This window comes from Diadema setosum, chromosome 4 (assembly GCF_964275005.1).
Source record: "Diadema setosum chromosome 4, eeDiaSeto1, whole genome shotgun sequence".
NCBI lineage: Eukaryota > Metazoa > Echinodermata > Echinoidea > Diadematoida > Diadematidae > Diadema > Diadema setosum.
Window position 1 is genome coordinate 27,321,963 of NC_092688.1, and position 23,245 is coordinate 27,345,207.

General features: G+C 36.7%; 1 protein-coding gene across 1 annotated transcript in view; it reads left to right on the plus strand.

Annotated features, from left to right (window-relative positions):
• Positions 1 to 23,245, plus strand: part of LOC140227983 (unconventional myosin-XVIIIa-like) — a 200,681-nt gene that overhangs the window by 51,905 nt on the left and 125,531 nt on the right. Inside the window, exon 5 of the mRNA XM_072308365.1 lies at positions 4,084 to 4,125. Within this exon, the coding sequence (XP_072164466.1) occupies positions 4,084 to 4,125 (42 nt within the window). The remainder of the gene's footprint in view (positions 1 to 4,083; positions 4,126 to 23,245) is intronic.

The following is a 23,245-nucleotide window of genomic DNA, read 5'->3' on the forward strand; positions in this document are numbered from 1 at the left end:
CTTATTTGTTCTTCTTTTTGTCTCAGACTCTTGTCCTTCTTCACCACCCCGCTTTACTCCCAGTACCATCAGAAAGAATTCCTTTCTTATAGAAATCAGTTTCTACACATTACTGATAAATGCTTTTCATGTACTGATAGTAATACCTAAATCCCATTAACAGTGCTTACAAATAATGAGTTTCTATTTTCATCTATGATAAAGTCTTTGTCCTCCCCCCCCCCCTTCAAAAAAAAAGAAAAAAGTGGAAAGAGCAGGGTGTCTTCAGGTATGATTGCAATTACAAATCATTGTTGGGTCTCAGCTCTCCTTTGTATTAGTGGCAACAAAAGATTCTTATGGCTTCAAAGAACAACAGGAATATGCAAATTCATGAAAATTGAGCTGAGTTTACAAGCATGCCATATCATACATTAAAGGAATACTGCAGATATCTTATTAAGATATGAAGTCTAGGTCAAGCGCAGTTTCAGCCAACTTTGCATTAGAAATCTACAGTCTGTCTGGCCAGACATTTGTTATCAAGTTAACTCAGACCCCCTAGTGACTCATCATAAAGGCACTTTAGCCCTTGAGTGGTGTTTCTCCTATTTCATCCCATTCATCATGCAATTAACTGTCTGTCAAGTACAGTCCCATTGTGGTACCTCTGCCTCATGAATAAGACTAGCCTAGCTTTCAGGCTCCTTGAATATGTCTTACATCCTTCACTTGGTAACTTTTCAGAATAACCAAATTCTGTTTGACTTACAGAGTGACTACTGAATTAATCAAGCAGTTTCAGGTTTTTGGTCATTCCAGTACTGTTGTTGTTGTTGTTGTGTTTGAGGCACGTCATTCATTTACACTCATGTACAATGTAAGTAGTATCAATTCAAGCACCTTCATATTTGAACATTTCTGTGAACTATGTTTGGGAGTTATTTCTCCATTTAAAACAGTTGCTGCTCTCAGGAAATATATTTGTTTATGACAAATATGTGCACATGAGTTTGAGAGGAATGAAATGCTTGTACCTCACCCTGTTCATTAGGTATTCTGCCTTGAACAACAAAATGCAGTAAGAAAACATCTCTCCACTTATGATATTTTGTATCTATACCAAAAGAATAATGCATTGCTCAGTTGTGATTTGGTGATTTCTCATTAGTTCTGTTGCAAGTCTCTACAATGTCATGTATGGTTACATTTTAGGATTCAATACCCACGGACCATCAAATTCAGAGTAGAAATATAATGTCTATACTGTGACATCAAATTTGTGATCTTAAAAAACCATTTAGCCACTATGAGATGTAATGACTTATTTGGAGAACTACAAAAGTAATGGACAAAATTCCTTCTAACTGCATGACTGTGGGAAGATGTCCACTCATATCTAATCTGTGCTATTCAGTTGTCCCATACAAGTACCTCCTTCAGACAAAATTTTTGATGGAAAATTAGGAGGAAGTGCAGAACAAGATCTATCATCTCACATTCCCAGTGGTTGGGATGAAGTGCTGCATTTTTAAAAATAAATTTTGATAAGGAACTTGAATTTAGACTAAGCTTTACAGCTGTACTTGGGCAATGGGCATAAAGGTTTTACACATTGTCTCGTTACTTTTGGCCCATATGTAATTGAGATGTATCGGTTTCCAGAGTGAGCGGATACAGCATGATTCTTTCCCTCAGGCATTACTACATTGTAGGCAATCAAGATTTTCTTTCCCTTCGTCATCTCCACATTTCTCCACCCTCCAGCACACTCTTACATACAATATTGAACTCTTGAAATCTTGTGCTCGTATTTCTTCAGTACATAATTTGTCTGTTTCAAGAAAAAAAAAAAAATGGCTCCTTTGCTGTCTGATTGGTTAATTTTGCATTATTCAAAAAAAAAAAAGAAGAAGAAAGAATGACTGTATCAGATGATGCTTGACATGTATCAAGTTAGTTATGCACACAAGCCTTTGTACAATAGTCAAAAACTTACAAAAAGAACTGTTTGTGTGTATGTTTGTGTGTGTCTTTTGACTGCTGTTTACTAACTGGCAATACAATGTATGTAATCACGATATTTGTACCAGGTCTGATGTCATTATTTGTTTTATAGAATGTCATCTTATGTTTTATAGGTCACATATAGATGTACATCCTTGCTACCTGGTACTTGATAATACCTCATGCCAAACTGCATTAGGCCCATACACCTCCATGTCAAAGTGGCACAAAATCTGAAATTTTAGACATAATTTTGTATACCAAGCTCTGTTACTATATTACTGGCTGTCGGCCATCAGAAGCTTTCGCTAAAATTATTCAAATAAAGAAATGAATATGCCTGGCCCTGTGTCAACTCTCTGCCAATCTAATCATATTTTGATTGGGATTCAAGTCACCTTGACAAAGTTAGTGATGTCATAATAACAGGAGAATGAAATGTTATGTAATGATTGTTTCCAGGAAGGATTTTACTTGTGCTGCTCAACAATATTCAAGAGCATTGAAAATTATATATTGAAATTTCCAGAATATGTCAGAACTAAGAAAATAATGCACTAGAAGTATATTCCCTTGATAAAGTACAAGAGCTCTGTTGTTTATGTATGTATCTAGCAATTCTTTGAAGAAGTTTTCTTCTAAAATTCTTTGCTATAAAGACATGCCATATATAATATGAAGAAAAGTTCTTCAGTGAGATTTTCAGTGATATCATACTTTTGTGATAAATAATTTAAAGTAACAAATATACAAAGCTCTCTTACATTGGCAGTCATTATCTGCTCAGGGTGGAGTCAGTCAAAAAACTTGCAATGAAATCAGTGTCATTATAATTGCCAAAAAGTGGAAAATTATAATGCAATTGTTAAACAAAGAGACAGAGACAAATATGATGGCATCATCTGCCATACATTTACATCTAGAGTTTACCATCATGATTTTGTGATTTAGCAGCTTTTTTGTGTGCAATTCCTAAGAATGTAATAGGATCATGCCACCATCATTCAGGGGATATATAGCTACATTTGTACTGAGTACTTTTAAAGTATTGTTTAATCACCAAATTGCTGCGTAGACTTGAAGAGATTTTTGTTAGCTATGTTAAGTATTTGATACACGACCTGGCTAAGTACCAGCTTACATGGTATACTGTAACTGGATGAAGGCTAATTAGTGATATTCATGTACCCTTCACCAGATTTGGATAACCGACAGTATATGCCAAAAGGGTGAACCACTTCAGCTAAAGACAGCATATGACATTTTCTAATGGTATCATCTTGACTCTATTCGTGGAAACCATGATGCAAATACAAAATACGTGCCTTGATTATTCCTGCCACTTGCAAAGAATTTTCAGACTGTTATCATGAAAGGGAAGAATTTTCTATTCTAAATTCTTGAAAATGAGGCATGTCTATTCCGTGGGAAAGTCAGCCATCAGAGTTCAGCAATTTTCTGCTACTTGCTTCCTTGTACCAAAGACCCGAGATAACATGTTTCAACAATGTACAAGAGTAGGAAGTCAAGTGTGCCAGGTGTCTCTTCTGATATGATTCCATGCTGTGTCATATTGGTGTATGTGTGTGGGTTTGTATGTTTGTGTATGTTAAATGTGTATGTTTGTTCAAAAGGAGAGGGGGTGGGATAGAACGGCAAAGAACAAAATGGATTGAGAGCTGAACTTCAGAGTCATAACCTACTGGCAAACATTTGTCTCAAAGAATTTTGGCTATCACAGTAGTCTTGCTCAGTATAGTTTTATTGTTTATTAAAGTCTATGCAATATGTCAGGAAGTCTTTATATCTTGTCTTGTTTTGGGTATCAATATCCTCTGAAACCAGACTGTCGTACATAAGTCTTTTTGGTCAATGTATGGGGTACCATAGTCATGCAGTTTGTAGTGGTGTATTGTTGACCTGCTTTTAGATGTACCTTTCAGAATTTGCTTTCCCTGCCCGAGTCAAACTGAAGACCAAGCATACATAAGAGGGCCATAACATGTAGCTTTCATAGAAAATATGACAAGGTGTAGAGTTGTAACCCAGTGAGTCATCATTCTAGTTTTCCCCTCACTCCCTCTGTCGCTATTGTAGTCCATCTTTCCACGGACAGCGTGGGCATGGCAGCTGCCGAAGGTGAGTTCGAAAATAGTACCACGATGCAGACATGCAGCATTTTGATTTTTTTTCTTCTCCTTTTTCACTCTTTTTATGTCCTTCCCTACCAAGGAAGGGAAATAGCGCACAATTCCTCCTCTCACCATTGAGTTGCCTTTCGCTTTGATGCGTTGTTGCACTGCATAAGTGCTCAGAGGTTGAGAATGAGAGAGAGTTTCTCTCACTGAGTGAGGGATGAAAGAAGATATGGCCGATGACACTCGGGAGAATCTAGCAATCTCTTCTTCACTTCTGTCACGTGCACGCACTCTCTGATCGCTATTTGATTAGATACGCAGATGAAAACAGCTTTAGCACTGCACACTGCTGCTTAGGCCTATATGTTGGACAGGTACAGCCCCAAGAAGACATGTCTGTAGCTTTGTCACAGACTGTAGAATAAATTTTGGTAATAGATCATGCTGCTCTTACTTTGAGGCACGTGAAAAAGAAGAGAGAGAGAGAGAGGACTGTCCTCAATATAGTCATGCCATGTATTAAATTACGATATATGAATGTATGCAGGGTTTTAAAGCAAAATAATTTTGCATGCCAGAAGTTATTTCAAATTGAAGCAGACCAGAGATCTTAAACGTGTAAGTCATTAGCACCAGTTTGGCTTTAGTTTCCATGAGAATGATACTAGCTGTGTGACAAAATATGCAAATAACGCGTGTTCACATTAAAAATATATATATATATGAAGACATCAGAAATGATGTGAACATTGAAAGCTGTTACCATTCTGGAGAACTTCCAAATCCCAAATACAGTATATTTCCTGATGATCATGTTTATGTGCCCTTCAGAACATCCTACAGGCATTTTTTTCCCTGCTTTGTTTTGAAAGTTTAATGAGCAAAATCTGTGTGTGGGTGATCTACATTATATCTGATTGCAGTCAGACCTGTTAGTCTGTATGTAAATGACCAGGACATCTGTCCTTGTCCCAGCTGTTGATATTTGTGTTTGCTGCACATAAATTGCTATTTTCCACCAAGCCAATTTCTACAGTAGCACTGTTGCTCAAGCCCAAAGTGGACACACAACAAAGATGCTTTGCTGTTATTACATTTCCGTTTTTGGTTCTGGTTTGTGCATACATTTGACTATGGAGTTGCATGTGATAGTGATGTGGCTATTCTTTGTTATGGAAAAAAAGAATCATTTTAAATCACCCACTGTCATGTACTACATTTTAACTGGTAGTTTTCCTATGACAAGGTCTTCAGTGGAACTAAAGAATTATGTCAGGGTTTTGCTGGTTCAAGTGATAAAGAATGTATATAATATTTGTTTAATGAGTCATACAGGGCAATCTTTTTTTTGTTGTTTCCAAGTTTTCTTTTTCCAAATTACTTTTTTTCACCATGTTGATTGTACTACCAGCTCAAGTTTAACAGCACTTGCTACAATGTCTTTACAGATGTAGAATTTTTTATTATTCTCTCTAGTAGGAACTTGGTGTGATTGATTCATGAATGTAGGCCTAAATTGTCGAGAGGTGGCTGTTGGCTCATAGCTTGAGATGTGAAAAAAAATTTCAATTTCTTCAAGCTAGTGATGTCTGCAATGCACGATTTAATGAACTCGAGTATTGAAATGGAATAACAAAGCCAACAAGGAGAATTAAAGGTAAATTCTATGCTAGGAATTTACCATCTGCAGTAGATAGCATCATTCTGTGCCATACAATACTGTGACAATGATTATCATCTTTTTTTCTTCTTCTTCTTTTTTTTTTTTTAAGGGCAGTGGAGGTCAGTTCTATCAAATATCATCATGTGAGATTTGCTTTCCCAAGCTATCAGGTCATTAGTCACACTTCTTTTGTTTGTTTAATCATAGAAAAAACATAATGCCATGAAAACAATTGTACTTTCTCAGGTGGCAGGAAAGTAAGTGATATGACCCTTGCCAGTGTTGGGGATACCAATGATGCAGTGCATCGATAGTGGACAGGTCCAGTGGATGTGGGCAGTGACCCCTTGGTAGTGACTCCTGATGGTGACCCCTAAGGCAGTGATCTGCTGATCATGACCCTTAAAGGGACTGTACAGTACTGGTTGAGGTGGGGATTCATGTTTTGAACATTCCTAAGTGAGATAATGAGAAACCTCTTATGAAATATGAAAGAGCATGAAATTTTAAGAAGGATTCAACGTTTATTTGATGAAAATTGATTTTCAATTGGCTGAGATATCAAAAAAAGTGATAATAATAAAAGGCGACAGGCCACGCCTTTTATTTTGAATCTCTTTGTTTCACCTTTTTTTTTTGATATCTCAGCCATTTCAAACCAATTTTCATCAAATGAACTTTTGATACCCCTTAGAATTGAATGCTCTTTGACATCTATTCTCATAGAGTGGTTTCTGAATATCTCGCAAAACGTTAAAAGCAAAATTCTCACCTCAACCAGAACTGTACACACCCTTTGAGATAATTTGTGTTGATTTGTTTTTGTATGAAAAGTTTTGTTGAAGGCTAAGTTTAGAGTAATTTTCACTTTCATCCAATTGAAATGCATCATTAAGATATTTCACTTCTGATGTCTTCACATTATTTGAAATCCTACACCTAAATTGAGCAGAGCAGGAGCCTTTTGTCCATAGTGTGGTTAACAATCTCTTATAATATCAGATTTCTTTCTGTGTTACTCTGCCTCCTTGTATTATATGTGTGTGTGTGTGTGTATGTGTGTGTTTGTGTGTCTACTGGAACTTATCTGTTGCTACTTTCTTATGCTATCAAAATATTTACAGTAGGTGTCAAATAAACAATATTTTCATATGTTTATTATATTACTTTCTAATCTGCATGCCTGTCATCATTGCTCCATTTGCTTTTTTCTTTTTTTTTCTTTTTGCATTAAAGTTTCAATTTACAGTTTCAGTTGTGATACTTGATATATTATTACAGAAGAGTTTCTTTTTGCTGTTATTTGATTTCAAATAATGCACACACACTAAAAACTAGCGGTACATTTGGGGTAGGCGTTTCTGCCTGTGTGCCAGTATCGGGCTTGTGAGCAAGTAAGTTCGTCTAGGAGTACTCGTTGGTGCGGGAACGGGTAGGCATCCTTGAGCGTAGGTCTTCCTACTTGTCGTTACCCTGAATAGTCTTGTAACAAAGACCAATTATGCATGTACATGTTACATTACATCTTGGAAGACTTGGTAGTGGATACAAAGGTTATTTCAAAGAACACATTTTACATATCTTGGTATACATAAAACTTGCAAGTACGTGTTTTAAGACAAAGTGTCAATACACCTGTAATCTTGGAACTGTTTTTCGGAGGCTTTACGATTATTCAATTCACGTTCTGATAACGAGAATACCTACCGCCAAACTGGTTGACCAATAAGCGAAAAGAAAGAAATCAATTCCTGCGATTATCAAACACCAGTGTAATTTTCTGAATGATATACCCAATTAATGGACGAAATCACATTAAAAAATTAATAAAAATGTTTATAAAATATTTATAATGATTTATTCACTTAAAAATTTACGTATGATTATTTTAGTTATTCTTTTTTTTTTCCTCATCTGTACAACTAGCCAAATTGGCCACTCATTCAAATGTCTGGAGCGGCGACGTCGCCGAGCGGTAGATTTTCACGCAGGATGATCGCGCTGCATACAGCTTACACGTAACCGAATGTAACCGAGCAACGTTTGTATTGATCCAAAATGTGTCGATCATCAAGTGTATCAAGCTGACTAGCAAGATTAAACATTTATTATCGCGCTTCAGCTGGTAAAAAACGTGCAACTGTAAGGATCTTCCATTCAAGCACGCAGTCGACAGAAGGCCATTAACTGATGCACAACTTCGGCACTAGACCAGACGTGTTGACCACTTCTCGTAATGTCACGGTGAGTGAGTGTATGATGATCATGACGCCTTGACGGATCACAACTGACTTAGAGTCTGTCTGAGGATCTAAAAACATTGTTAGCTAGAATGTTCTTAGTATATAGTGTGCAGACCACTAACAGTTCTAAGGCCTGTTTGTCGAAATGTTGTTTATACTAAGTCCCAACAATAACACTACTACAGCCAAACTATACAGGTCATGTCAGAGGGAGTGCACTGCACTGTACTGTATTGTATAATGTCCGTGTCTATGTGACAGTACACCATTATCGAGACAATTGTGCATGCCACAAATTTAAAGCAGTTACTAAGTTAGGTTAGTGAGTTACCGGTACTACATGATAATGGTACCACTACCACAGCTTGAAAATTATGCCAGTTGACATCAGTTTTTTGTTTTGTTTTGTTAGATTAGTATAGAATCTGATGTCAGAACAAAGACAACTAACAAACATGACTAACCTATAGTATTAATTATGTTGATCTCAATTCACAGCATCAATCCTTGATCTTTCTTGAAACATGTCTAATCCTATGTAGCAGCTGCACACAGCTAGACTTGGCTGGACTGCTATAATACTAGTAAATGTATCGGTGAGGTAGAGTACAGTCTTGTCGCTGTAGTCTACACAACGCCATGCCTTGCCTGGCGTCTTGTTGGGTTAGGGTTGTGCTAACTGCGACCGGCAGCCCCATACGCATAGCGTAATGGGGCTGCGGACTGTGGCATTCAGGATCTTGACAGGGTAGTTCCAGTAAAATGTATGAACCTATTGTTGATGTCACTTGCAATATTCATCAGTGCATTCCTACCTTCGCAAACTTTTATTCTTATTGGAAGCAGTTGTGACCCGAACATTTTCCCTTTCTGAATTTACAAGGCAATAAACACTTACAAGAAACTGATGTAAGACCTAAACCTCACATTATAACGCTACCAGTTACACACTTCTTTTTGTTGTTGTTGTTGTTATTTAGACGAGCAGCTAAATGCAGCTGTTCCACTACCAAGCTGTGGATCCACTTCATGTCACATGTGAATGGATGTGACAGAGGTGAGGAATACATCTGTTCTAACCATCTGGAAGTCAGTGGAGAGCAAAGATTATTCAAGACTTCTTCCAAGGACGTTATCAAGCATACTTGGTAATGGTAAGTCTTTTAATGACACATAAGTACTGTAGTTAAAACGAGAAAGAACCATGCAGAGCACAATACTACATGATGTACACGTAGTTACATGAGTTCAGCCCTGGGTCTTACTATCATTTGATAAATTGTGACTTGTAACACCAGAAGATGCATGTCCATTTTTGGGTAGGGCCTATACTTATCAGCACTACTGATTGTGTGGCAGTGGCATGATGGCCCCATGACTGCTGGATGTAGCATCAGTTAACAAGTGGCAAGATACATGTATGTGTGGTCCATGATAGGCTGTGAATTACTATAAATTCTTATAATACCTTTGCAGAAAGAATGACTTTGCAAGTATTGTAAATTATGATTTTCCTATTAGATTATATGTAGGACGTATATGACATGATTGTAATTCCTATGAATAATCAATCAGATAAAGTGACCAATTCCTTTATCTCAAATGAGGTAAACTGTCCCCTTTTTTTTCCTGTTTTCTTTTTCTCTGTCCATAGATTCACACTTGGGTTCTCTTCACCCTTACAATACTCTGAAGCTGCAAGGACTCTCATCAAAAGGGCCCCCATCTTGGAAGACCCTGGCTGTAATACCACAGGTTTGTGTAAAGTGAAATATGATTTGAAAGGGAATGAGTCCATATTTGATTGGATATTTTGTCACAAAATAAGAAGAGCCTTTGTACATTCCAAATGTTTTGTGGAAAGTAAATGTTTATAGAGTTGTAAGTTAACTATTTGCCCCCCCCCCCCAAAAAAAAAAAAAGGGGTTGATAGTTATTATTGAAGCAAATGTGATAAGTTTTGCAATTATGCTGCTTCTTCTTTTTTCACATCAACCTCAAATAATATAAAAGTTGATGGTTACTTTGAGCATAGATAATACATGTAGTAACATTTTCAATGTAAACCAGGGTTTGAAACTAACTGATAGTTTAATGTTTTTGAATGTTGCACTTTTGATTGCAGTTAATAAAATGTGAATAAAAGTTTGTTTGTTGTTATTAACAAATTTGTTGTGAATTCATTCCTCACTATTTGTCCAGAAACCTGCGGGACCACATCCAACGATAGGGACTTTTCGATTTCCCTTCCTGAATGTCGACGTCGAAGTAATGATGTCGTTTTAAGGAACTGTGCATACTCCATGTTCTCCAGTACATCCCAACGCCTGAATCGCAAACGCGTCTGCCAAGGATCTCATGGCCACCTATATTCAGAACACGAGTGATGTCATCACTTAGTGCAACCACTCGCCAGCTTGTTGGAGGGAAGGGAGCCATGACGTCGTAGCAGTACGTAGTGAACGACGTGCACTGGAAATCAAAATGGGCAATATCATCCCAGATGTGACAAACGAACTGTAGCAATCTGGAACCACTCTTGTACAAGAAAGATGGCCATGTCCACACAATCAGAAAGTCCCTATTAGTAATATGTGGGATTCATTTTGCACCAGATGGCCTTCTCATGGAGGTGGAAGGAACAGTTCTCGCGTCTGCACCTGCACCAACATTTCTGCAGGGGTTGCTTCAACTTTGGCTGTGTAGTGCACATTTGGGCTGGAATATCCCAACACGAAGAGCGCACCAATATTTCATCCAACCCTGTCTCACAAGATTAGGATATATTACAAGTAATTACCATTCCAGGTACAGAGATTGATCAACTTAAATATCCCAGTAGATTCAGGTCGATTCTGGAAATTGCTTTGAATATTTCCAGCAATTCGTTCTTTAAGATAGGAAAGTTGATTAACGTTATATCCCAATAAATTCATGGTGGTTTTACTTCTTCTGGCCCATTGATAGGACAGAAACCTTTTACCTCCGCTGAATTTAGGCAACAAATTCTCATTTGGAGCTTTAATGTCTCAAGTATGTTAACTTGAATTTAAAAGAATATCCTTAAATACAATTCTTGTTTTGCTGCTTACAATGATTGTATGTCTCTGGCCTCTTAACACTGAGTTTAAAGTGTGATTTCCATCATAGTTATGAGCAAGGAAATCTTTTCATGTTGCTTGAATTCATTGCAAATCATAGTAAAGGTTGCCTTCCCCGTTTGAGGTACTCTATGTACACATGCACCAGATGCAGTATCAATTGAAAAATCTGTTATAAAATGTGTTTGTAGTGTACATATTCTTTGCAGGCGGAGCCTACTAACTTGATACAGGAATATTGGCAACTGAAGCAGTTCACCAAAATGATACTAAGCCCAAGTGCTGACCATACAAATATAGGTTGACTGCAGTGTATATTTTTACAGCCAAAGGAGAGTCAAGAATTTCTAAAGGTTCAGATGGTAGTGGAAAACTAAATCACTCTTGAGGTTTTTACATTGCGAGTAACAGGGTGAGGATTTGGTCACTTTGAATCATATACCTGCCCTCTCTTTACTTATATTGAAGTTAAATCTCCAAGCTCACACAAAAGCAAAACACAAACTTCAACATAGCTTCTATGTACAATAGGATCTTATGTGTTTCCCAGTAATCTGAAAAAATACATGAGCATGAGCTTTACTTTCATGAAGATTCCTGTCATTGCCACTGCCGTTTCTAAATCTATATTTTCTTATTTAGAATGAATATGAAGTGCAATCAACCTTGCTTAAGTTGACCTTGCGTAGATCTAGCGATATTCAGTTAAGTTATTTATTTCCTTGAGAGCATTCACTACATTTGAGCAGTGTGTTGTAGTATGTTCGAACAGATTGATATACATACAGTAGTACCTGCGGTGTACGAGACATGAGCAGACAATTGAATGGTTTGCATGACATGGCTGCACACTAACCCATCTTTTTTTTTTTTTTTTTTTTACTGGCCATACCCATCTGTTTGACCAGTAGGTACCCAGTTTGTCCATCTTTAATGGTCCATTCCTGAACAGTTACTGGTCCAACGGTGATTTTCACTGGTCCTGGACTGTTTTACCAGTGCCAGTGGGCAGTGTTGTGCAAAGTGAGATTACCTCAACAGATGGGAGAACTGTAAGGAGATTGCCATTAGATTTAGCCTGATGGTCAAAACTTACTTATAGAAATGTGATCCTCATCCAAAAGTTACTGTTCAGTGGTGAACTGATAGAGAAGACCATGTTAACCCATTGAGGACGGTTTGATTTTGCTACAACACACATTTCCCATAGACATTTGCCTCAGTATACTCATGACTTTTCAGCGGGTTCACACATCTTCATTTTTTTTTTTTTTTTTTGGGGGGGGGGGGGGGGGTCATGACTTCTCTCCAGTCGGGTATAAAGCTGTATTTACGCAGCGTGCAAAACAAGCACTCACTACATGGATTTGATACTACATTATGATATGACCAGTGTGCTGTTACATAATGAAGATACAAATCTCTTTCACTAAATGCGCAAGTATATAAAATTGTGTTCTATAGGAAGAAATATTGTACTTTAAAATATAATTGATGGTGACAAACAGTGCGATAATAATACATGTACATGCAGTATGTCTACTACCGCCATCCAATTCATATCTGTGGCCTACCCATTTCTTAATGGTGCATAATCTGTTTACTTTTTTTCTGAGATACAAATGTGTTTCTTGTGTGAAGAGCAAGGGGTATCACTTTGGTTTAATCAAAAGTCACTGTACATTGTCTTATAATGCGTCAAGTTGAATGTAGTTTTCTTCGTGACAGAGTAAGAGGAATTTTGATAAGCACAGGTAGACAGACATTAACAGTGTATTGACAGTAAGTATCTATTACTGCGAAGAAGTGGATATACACATGGGACATAAAATCTGTTCATGTGCATTATGAAAGCAAAGAACTTTCCTCGATCCCCAAATACCTGCTTTCTTAGACTATAAGACTCTCTCTTAGCTATTATCCAATTAAAATTAGTTCAAGGAAAGTAAACACTCAACACATTTGTGACACTTGTAACATTTTTCATTTTACTATTTTGCCACTTATGTGAAACTGTCGTCACACATCAAGACATAACATAGACTTATTGGGAGAAGCGTGCATTATGGTGGATGTATACCACTTACCATAGCAATATTTCTAGTTTAACATGTATTCCATTTCTCTTGAAATTCAAAGGTAAAGGTTTAAAAAGGCCATTTCAAAAACAAAACCCTTCTTAATTCAGAGCAATTCTGATATACTTGTTTCATTTTGCCCTTTTGATGCCAAATTTCGTTCCATATTTACCTATAAGTGCCACAGTGTTTTTCTGTCAAAGATTTTACCTTTGATTTAAAGATTATGAACAGCTGTTTCTATAATTTTAACTGAAGTGATTTACAAACAAATTAAATCAAGTGATATTTCATTTGATATGATTGTGTAGGATGTTCAATGTGTGGACAAGTGAGATGTTCTTCAAGCCAACTTATGATTCATGAGAAATTATGGAAATGTGAATTTTGAGCATGTATGGATTTCATGGCTGTGTAATCTCAATATTTGAGTGTATATTATGACATATTTCTTTGTTGTGCAATTGTTATGTATTCCTGTAGGTACCTACACTGTTGTACATTGTGCCAAAGATAAGCAGTCTCAACTACCTGTACTGCATAAGCTGTTCGTCTTTGCTTACATAAATATTTTTGTGAATGAGAAGGTCACAGGAATTGTCACAAGATCTTATTTTCGTGAATTGACACTGAGACCATCTTAAATGCACTAAATATTATACCCCAGTAGCGCTTGGTGAGAATTTTGCTTGGTAAATTTCCCAACCAAAAATGATTCACAAATTCACAAAAATGGCAACTTATTTGGTACAATGCACTACTACATCGTGTACATGTATATTTTTAAATGCAACAACCTTATTCGTATGTATAGCCCTCTGTGTTTGTAGTGCAATTTCAACACGTGGATGCTTTTGCTTTGTTATAAGTTTCCAGTAAATAAAGCATATAATTTGTACATTGTATATCAAGGAAAAACACCTTAGCATGTCTTATACATACAGTTGTATGCTGTGAACTTACTCTCATAGATTGCATGCATGTGTTTGTGTGCGTGTTTGTGTGTGTGTCATATTGTTTACTTAGGCAGTCACATACCAAAAATAGGAGTACAAATATGTACCCCTAGTGGTACATATGCTTGTCCCTATACAAGGAACCCTAAAAGTACTCATCTGTACCCCATACAGGGGTACTTATATGTACCCCATACAGAGGAACATATAAGTGCCACCTAAGGGAACATATAAGTACCTATGATGATACAAATGAGTACCCTTAAACGTACAAATAAGTACTCCATAGGGTACATATCTGTACCCCAGGTAGGGGTACTTATATGTACCCCTGTATGGGGTACATATAAGTGCCGCTAGGGTTCCTTGTATAGGGACAAGCATCTGTACCTCTAGGGGTACATATTTGCTCTCCTATTTTTTAGTGTGCACCATACAGTTGTACCTTTCATGTTTGAGATTTTGTGATTTGAATTTGTAGAATACCAAACAATAGGTATTTATGCCAGAAATCAGTGCTTGACCTCTTATGCTAAGGATATGATTTGCTGGTAGTATCCAGTAAAATCACGACTCGACATCGACACCTTGACTCATATGGTTACTGTGACCTGACTTCAACTAAACTTGACCTGACTTTTTACATTGTATGTTGTTACTCGTATGTGTCTCAATCTTTCTGTGTTGTGGCAGTCCGTGTGGAATATATGTTGTGTCTGTATATTTTATCATGTTGCATTGCATATTAAAAGTAAAAATGTTTAAACATGTTACTTCAACATCAACATAATTCCATGTATACCTGTAATCCTAATTTCACACTCATGCAGTTATTACTTCATCATGTACATGCAACATTTTACACATTCATAAAAATTATGTTATTTCATGTTGATGTGATGTAGTTTACACTCATGAACCGAAAATGGCGACAGTGTAAAAGACAGTATCATTGTTTCTTTACTTTATTTGGCACCAAGTGTATACATGCACAAGACTGGGTGACTATTTTTGTTTGCATGTGGTTACAACTTCACACTGAGTGGTAGTACATCTGTACACTTTTGTAGGTTTACATGTGCCAAAGTCATGCACCTTCATGTAGATTTATTGTCAGTTTCTTTCAAGAAGATGATTATATAATCCCACAACGGCTGATGGCTGGTCTAGTTGTCACCATCTTTATTTAGTGCATGTGTCTCGCACTGAAGTCAGGTCTTTAGCTTTTCACACCAATCAAGGTATTTCTGCTCCATGTCAACTCTTCCTCAATTTTCTGTTTTTCACTCGACAGCATGCTAAGGCAGTAAGTATAGTGTTTTGACAGTGTAAAAAGCTTTCACAGCCCCACCCCATTTCTCTCTCTCTCTCTCTTTCTCTTTCTGTTTCCCATGCTTTGCTACCGTGAGCATTTTGGCAATTTGGATTGTTGTAGTGTTGCTTGCAGTGAGAATTTAAAGCCGACGTAAAATGCTGTACATTCTGAAAGTGTGTGCTTTTTGTGTTCCATGATTGTTGCCATATTGCTGTTTGCAGGCATAATTGATGAATCATGACTGTTTTAAAAACAATACTTGCCATAATTCATCAATGATAGCTCCAGTACACAAGGTGCCGTACAGAAAAACAGAAATTTCTGATCTACTCATTTTTTTTTTAAATCTGAAAAAAGTGTTTTTCATAAAATGTAGATATCTAGAGGCTTGATCTGTAACTGATGGCTTTGTTAATTGATTGAGAAGAGTACTCCTAAAATCATTTACTAATTAAAGTAACTAGATCAGGTTTTTGCTTTTGTAGATAGGTCACCATTAATTGCTTCATCGTAGAAGATTGGAGTGTGTTGCAATCAAATAGATGCAGATATAAATAGAGGACACATTTTCAACAGTAGAACCTGGAACTACAATGGGTATTGCAAGAAAGTCAGCCAGCCTTTTTCTGGTAGAGGGCCATGGTAGAACTGTATACAATGTACCATTCATTGCTGCAGAATTGCATTCAAGGAAAATTTAGGCCATGTTGATAAATCTTTTGAACAAAGACAGTGAAATGAGCAACAGATAAAGATGAATCTGAGGAAGCTCAGACAAAACATGCAAACTTGATTATCATTTGAAAGTCAATAAATCATTCATGTTTCTAAAGAGAGAAGAATGCTCTCATGGTCTACAAAATGACCAAAGAGAAAATTATAAAATCTTATGAAGAATTTTACTTGAGAAAGATCTTTTTTGTGTTGTTGGTTTTTTTTCGGGGTTTTTTGGTACAGATTATTTTGAGTAGAATCATAAGAATATCTGGTTTGAAAAGACAAAATTGATAACCCGTAAGTATTGTCAAGTATTTTGTTGTAAGGAAATTAATGTAGGAGTTTTAACTGTCCCCTTACCCAAAATGGCCCCGGTGGTAAACTTGCTGTCATTTGAATCAACATTTTGTTACATTTGACCATTAATGCAAACATTGATCTGTTGCTTGTTTGGGTGCTTCCTCTTAAATAATAATAATAATAATAATAATAATCATTCTCTTGCTTGATGAATACAATGTTCTGCAGTAATACCAACATTGCACAAGGTTGTTACCCTGTTTCTTGCCAGCTGATGGACATGCCAAGTTTTATATGATATAATATATATATATAACTGTCAAGAATATGATTCTGTATATTGGCAAATTCTTTGTCATATTCAATTCTCATTTATCAGAAGAGGTGGAGAATTGAATTGAAATATGAATGCTCAATTCTCTCATTTCTTTTTTTTTCCTCTGAAATTGTGATGCATTTGACATGAAATCTGGGTCACAAGACTCTGAATTGATTCATTCACACTTCTGTTACCTGACTTAAAAAAGAACAGAATTCCCTGTGCTTTGTATATGTGTGTATTGATTTTGTTTTTGTCTTTTCATAATCACACATCAGACCATCACTGTTCATTATTTTTGTGTATATTTTTTTCTTTAAGACACGATGCCAAATGCCATCAAAGATATGGCTCCTACTTGTAGCTCCAAGATAGCTGGGCTGTAAAAAACATGTGTATTTCCCATTTACACTTTGGGCTCTTATGGACTAGGAACTGAATACAAAAGGTTATGTTTGTAAAATGTTGTTCTCTGAATAGCTCAAAATGTAGAAAGAATTCTTCCTGTATGCCTGTCCCTCTTTTTTTTTTTTCTTCTTCTTCTTTTTTTTTTTTTTTTTTGTAGTGTGGCTTTGCATGTTGAAGGTTACACAGAGCATTTTGTGAATATTTGGTGTTTTTAGTCCCAAGCTGCAGGGTTGCATGAACAAAGCAAAGAATGTTTAAGTGTTTGATACCCGTATGATATACAGTTCCTGCATCATTTTTATTGTGGTTTTACAGAATGGCTTGGTTTGCACGTTTGGTTTGTGTGGATTTTCATGCATTTGCACCAGATTTTTTTTTTTTTTTTTTCATAACTGTTTGGTTGAAGCCAGTGATGACGGTCAAAACATTTTTGCCCGATTATTTGACAATGTTAAAACTTTGCTTATCAGTGAGATTACATTAATTACATTAATGGTTACTGTGAAGGTACGCAGGAAATACACGAGAGAATACATATGAACATATACATACATGTGTTACATTGTATACTTTGAATTAACTTTGCATTTGTACATTGTACAATACAGTGTACCTCATCTAATGTTCCATGAGTTAGAATGCAGTTACATTTGTTTATTTATTCATCAGCCCATTAATGTTATTTCTGATGCTATCATCAACTTGATTTACTTCTGTGCAGCTTGGCTGCTTCCTGTAGTATTGTCACTGTCACTATTAGCAATATCAGTACTGGTATAAACATTGTTACCATGTGTGCATTTATAATCAGCATACATTGTCACAATTATCATTATGATCTGTGTTCATGCTATAGATTTACCATAAGGAATGACTACCCAGTATTGGCCCAGTCATTATGCATGTGAGAAATTATGACAAAAACTTTCTTTCTTAGATGATAATTTTGTTCAGGCACTGCTTATTAGCATGGAAGGTGTCTGTACAAGTTTTGCCATCATTAAAGATAAACTTCCTTTGATAGGCCATAGGTACTGATTCCACAGTGATCTAGGAGTGTAGTCTGTAGATTGTACACTTCCTCAAAGCACAAAGATCAAAGGCCTTTTTTCACATGCACATTGCATGATCCAACCTAACAACCTAGGAAGATGAATAATAAAAATTAACATTGCTAGTGATAACTTTAGATGGCACCCTGGCCAAAAGTAACATGTCTAGATTTAGTATAAATGTGATTAATTTGTTTGATGAATTGTAGACAAGAAGCTAAAGCTATCAAAGATTCTGAAGTTTATCACGAGAAACTTATCAAAGCTATGCAGTGCATAGTCTTCCAAAATAAACAGCATCGTGATTATTGCAGTACTTTAGTAAATGATAAAGACAGCACTAACTTAGAAGCCATATCCATACCGGTAATCCTCTGGCATTTCATTCTTAAAGGTAGGGAATCCCATTTGCATGCCTTAAATGAAGAGTTGTATAAATACAGTGGTATGTTGAAGAGAGTATCATTTTAGAAACTCCCATAAAGTATTGAATGTGGAAGGTAACATTTAGTACATTTTTATTGACCGTTAGATTTTGAATTGAATTTTTTTCGCGGCTCACTGTAAATTCCAGTACATTACTAGGCTACCTTTGCAGACCCATGCACTGCATGTGTGTCCATCATGTATATTTTTGTGAAGAAACTTCATCAAAACTTACAAACATTTCTAGATACATTCTTGCCACACACTCTGTATGTTATTACATCACCTCTTATACTTTTAGATTTGTGTTTATAGATAAAAAAAAAGATACAGAAGACTGCAACAAAAAGGGTTAAGTGTGGCTAACACACAGAACTACTGAGTAGTTGAGTTTTTTGCATTATTCAAATTGTAGATAACTGTTGACTTCCAAATTTCTCAGCAGTGGCCTAAACAAGTCCCCTGAAGTTCTTATTTAATGTTTTGCTGCATATTGGGAGGTCTGTAAAAGGTATCCCCTACCTTTAAAGGGCAATTATTTCAACCAAAAACTTTGTGTGTGGTTGTATTGCTGTTATTATCATCATCATTATTATCATTAATACTTAGTAAACAAATCTACACTTAACAAGAAAAAAAAAATGGCACATTGTTAGACAAGACATCAATTTTGGATTGTTGTGCTAAGTCTAGGAACAGTTTGGAACTTATCACAGTACAATTTGTCATCCGATCAGGTACTTGTATGTTTGTTTATGGATTTGTATTTGACCACTTTGACAGAGCTTAGACTCTGGGATTCCCAACAATTCTTACAACTGTGAGTCAGATGACCCCTTAATGGAGGTTCAATTATCTACAATGTCAGGATGAGAACCGTAAGATTTTTACTTTCTGTTCTCGATAGCAAAGTGAAAGAATGGGAAGCAAGGTCCTGTCAAGAAACTTGTTTCTGAGAAATCCTCTATGATAGTTCTGGTCTAGGAGATACATCAAACCAGATTGTAGACAAATTCAAGCTGAATGGCTACATTATAGATACATCAAACCAGATTGTAGTCAAATTCAAGTTGAATGGCTACATTATAGCAGACCTCATCTCTAGAATATGATATTGAAAGAATAAAACAAAAAAATGGTCCATTGTGAATCTTAAAATTCAATGAAGAACCAGGCTGCTGATCATTTTGATTCATATAGAATGCTGAGTCCATCTTGCCGTCTAGCCATACTTGCTCACATGGGAAATGGCGCGAGGTGAATCACTGAATAGGAATAATGAGGAGGGTGGGGCACTCATTACGCAAATTGCGAGGAGCCGTTTGTCATTACCATGTGCCTCGCTAGTCAGGTTCACAAATGCATTTGATACAACACAGTAATGTTTAGTCTATTTTTAGGTCCTCGCAGCGTGCGATTACCGGTACTGCTTCTGATTCGAAATGATAGATTTTCAATGTGAAAAGTTCTTCACAAATGTAATTTCCATCAATTCTCATCAGTAATGATCATTCAAGTACATTGTATGTGATGCATGCTAGATGCATGTGCAATGCGGGATCATTTCCTCCCGTAATGAGATTACAATGATCATGGCCTTTGAGGCAGCTGTTCTCTGGGTTTATACATCCATCTGGTCCCATTTGTCACGTCAATCTACTCTTAGTCACATTTTAAGCTCCGAATGTTCAATGGCTGGGGATACCACTCCTGTATACACCATGTGTTGATGAGTTCCTGGCATATGTCGACTCATCATGTAAATGTCATGCATTCTATGAGTGGGAGACAGCATGCGATAAAAGTGTGATATGTATTATGCACCCACAGACTTTTGGACAAGTATGATACTAGTATGCCACAGTACAATAAAGTTCTTTTCATTTTTTGGAGGGTAGATTCATCTAACACATAATCAACTTGATTGTACTACACCTGTGGGAAAGGCACATCAACTTGATTGTACTACACCTTTGGGAAAGACACTGATACCCCTTTCAGGTAATCGCGGTTCAATTATCCGCATCCAAATAATGCGGATGAAATAATCAAAATCGCGTTCATATATCCCATGAAGTGCGCACTACTTTTACGAGCGCCCGTTCATATAACGGTGCGAAAAGCGGGAGTATTTGTCATGGTTACTGCGCACGCCTCTATAATGACGTAATGTTTCCGGTGATATATACTCACGCGTATGCACAGCTCTCACTCAAGCTCAGCAATCAGCGGTTGTGCGGGAAATCGAGTGACCTTTGACCGAACTGTGGAATGTTAGTGCGCATAAGTCGTAAAACGCGTTCATGTATTCTCGATCAACTCCTCATGCTGCAATAATGCGCATAATAGCAGCATCAAAATAATGCGCACTTTTTTACTCCTCTCCCGTTCATGTAATCAAATTTTACGACTTATTGCTCCTATTATCCACATCCACGATTACCTGAAAGGGGTATTAAATCTTGTTCCAAACTGAAGTCTCCTCTCTTCCAAAAACTCCATGCTTCACTGGGCACTCTTTCCCCTAATATTATGTGATGCGTGCTCTGGCATCAATGCATCACCCCATTCTCGGGGGACCTGGAGCAATCTAGGTTACGACAACAGTAACAACAGCAATATCATTATCAGGAGAATCAAAAGAAGTCATGCAAACTTCTGCATGCAACTGTGTGTGTGTGTGTGTGTGTGTGTGTGTGTGTGTGTGTGTGTGTTTGTGTGTGTATGTGGTATAGAGAGGACGATATGGGATAAGAGAGAGACAAAGGAAAAGAAGCAGAGAGAATGTGTGTCTGTATGAGTGTATGTGAGTATTATAATTGCTTTCATTTCCACCCCATCCTGGTAATATAGTTAATTCATATACGTATATGACTGTTACAAAAATGAATTATATGAATATGCATGTGTTGTTGTTTTTTTGTCACCCAGAATGATAAAATTTTTGAAGTACTATGTGATTTGTATCTAAATATGGACTTTATTTGCATATAGTCAACACATAACTGTGTCTATTTTGATATATTATGATTACTTTAGAATGATTTGAATGAAATCTCGATAAAGATTGCAAAAATCTTCCATGCTTCTCACCCCCACCCCCCATTTCCTAGGATGAGTAGCTCAGTGAGGTGTGAAAGAAACCTCAATGAGTTTTCACCCTTTTCACACCTCCATCATTGCCCCTTTTACACCCCCATCATTACCCCAACCAGAGAAGAAGCTAACCATGATCTCAGGTAGCTGTAAATCCAAGCCCGCTTCCAAGCAACAGACGATGATCCCCTCGGTAGCTAGGAAGCTTGCCAAACAGCAAGACACTAACTCCAGATGCACAATTACTCGCTTACTTGGCCAGCGACACTTCCTGTTATTTTACACCAGAAGGAAGCATTCAAACTCTGATTCTGTAACAAAGCTAGCTCATTTCCAAAAGTGTCTTCCTGAACCACCAATTTTAGTACACACGCATCTTTGGAGATCCATATTATAACAGTTATTGCATTTAAAGGGACTCTACAGTACTGGTTGAGGTGAGGATTCAGGTTTATAACATTGGGGGTTTTTTTGGTGAGATAATGAGAAATCTCTTATGAAATATGAAAGAGCATGTAATTTCAAGAAGGATTCAACGTTTGTTTAATGAAAATTGGCCTTCAAATGGCTGAGATGTCCAATAAAATTTCTGGCCACGACTTTTATTAGGATCTCTTTGTTTTACTTTGTTTTTAGATATCTCGGTCATTTCAGAAGCGATTTTCATCAAATAAAATTTTGATTCCCTTTAGAATTGTATGCATAGAGTAGTTTCTGAATATCTCGCAAAACATCACAAGCAGAATCCTCACCTCAACCACTACTGTGCGGTCCCTTTAAAAAAGAAATTGCAAGTGGATGATATTGTGGTCAAAACTCACCATAATGACCTTTGTCCCAGATCTAAGCTTGATTTGTGTGAACAACTGCATGCTGAATGAACTCATGGGTCAATTTGAGAGCACATGCATGATGTCAAAATTGTTATCCCCCTCCCCTTTTTGTTCCTGTCATATGGAATAATCTTTATAAGCCATATCAATTTTGCATTGTTGAAGGGCATTATGTCACTGAGATGGCTTATAATATGTTGTTGTATCCCTCTGAAGGGCTGGCTATGAGGTCAAATTGAATACGTCCTGAATACTTGATGATTGAAGTGCAGCATTACTAATCGTCCACAGAGGGGAAACTGTTCATTTGCCTTGTTAATGTTACGTGACAGCCGCATATAATTGAATATGGATTGCTGACTGTTTTGATCAAGGAATGTTCTATATCAATGTATTACCTGATGATTATGGCCTTGTGGTAGAAACAAACTCTGCTCTGATGGCTGTTTCATTTGAATTTTACTTAACTTTACAGTACAAAAGTTGATGGGATAAAGACAGGCTTTTACTTTTTTTTTTAAAGTATGTGTGCATGCTGTAGGGAATTCTGTACTGCTTATAAATTTTTTAAAGCTTCTATTTTGTAAATATAAGGTATTTTATATCCTGATTAC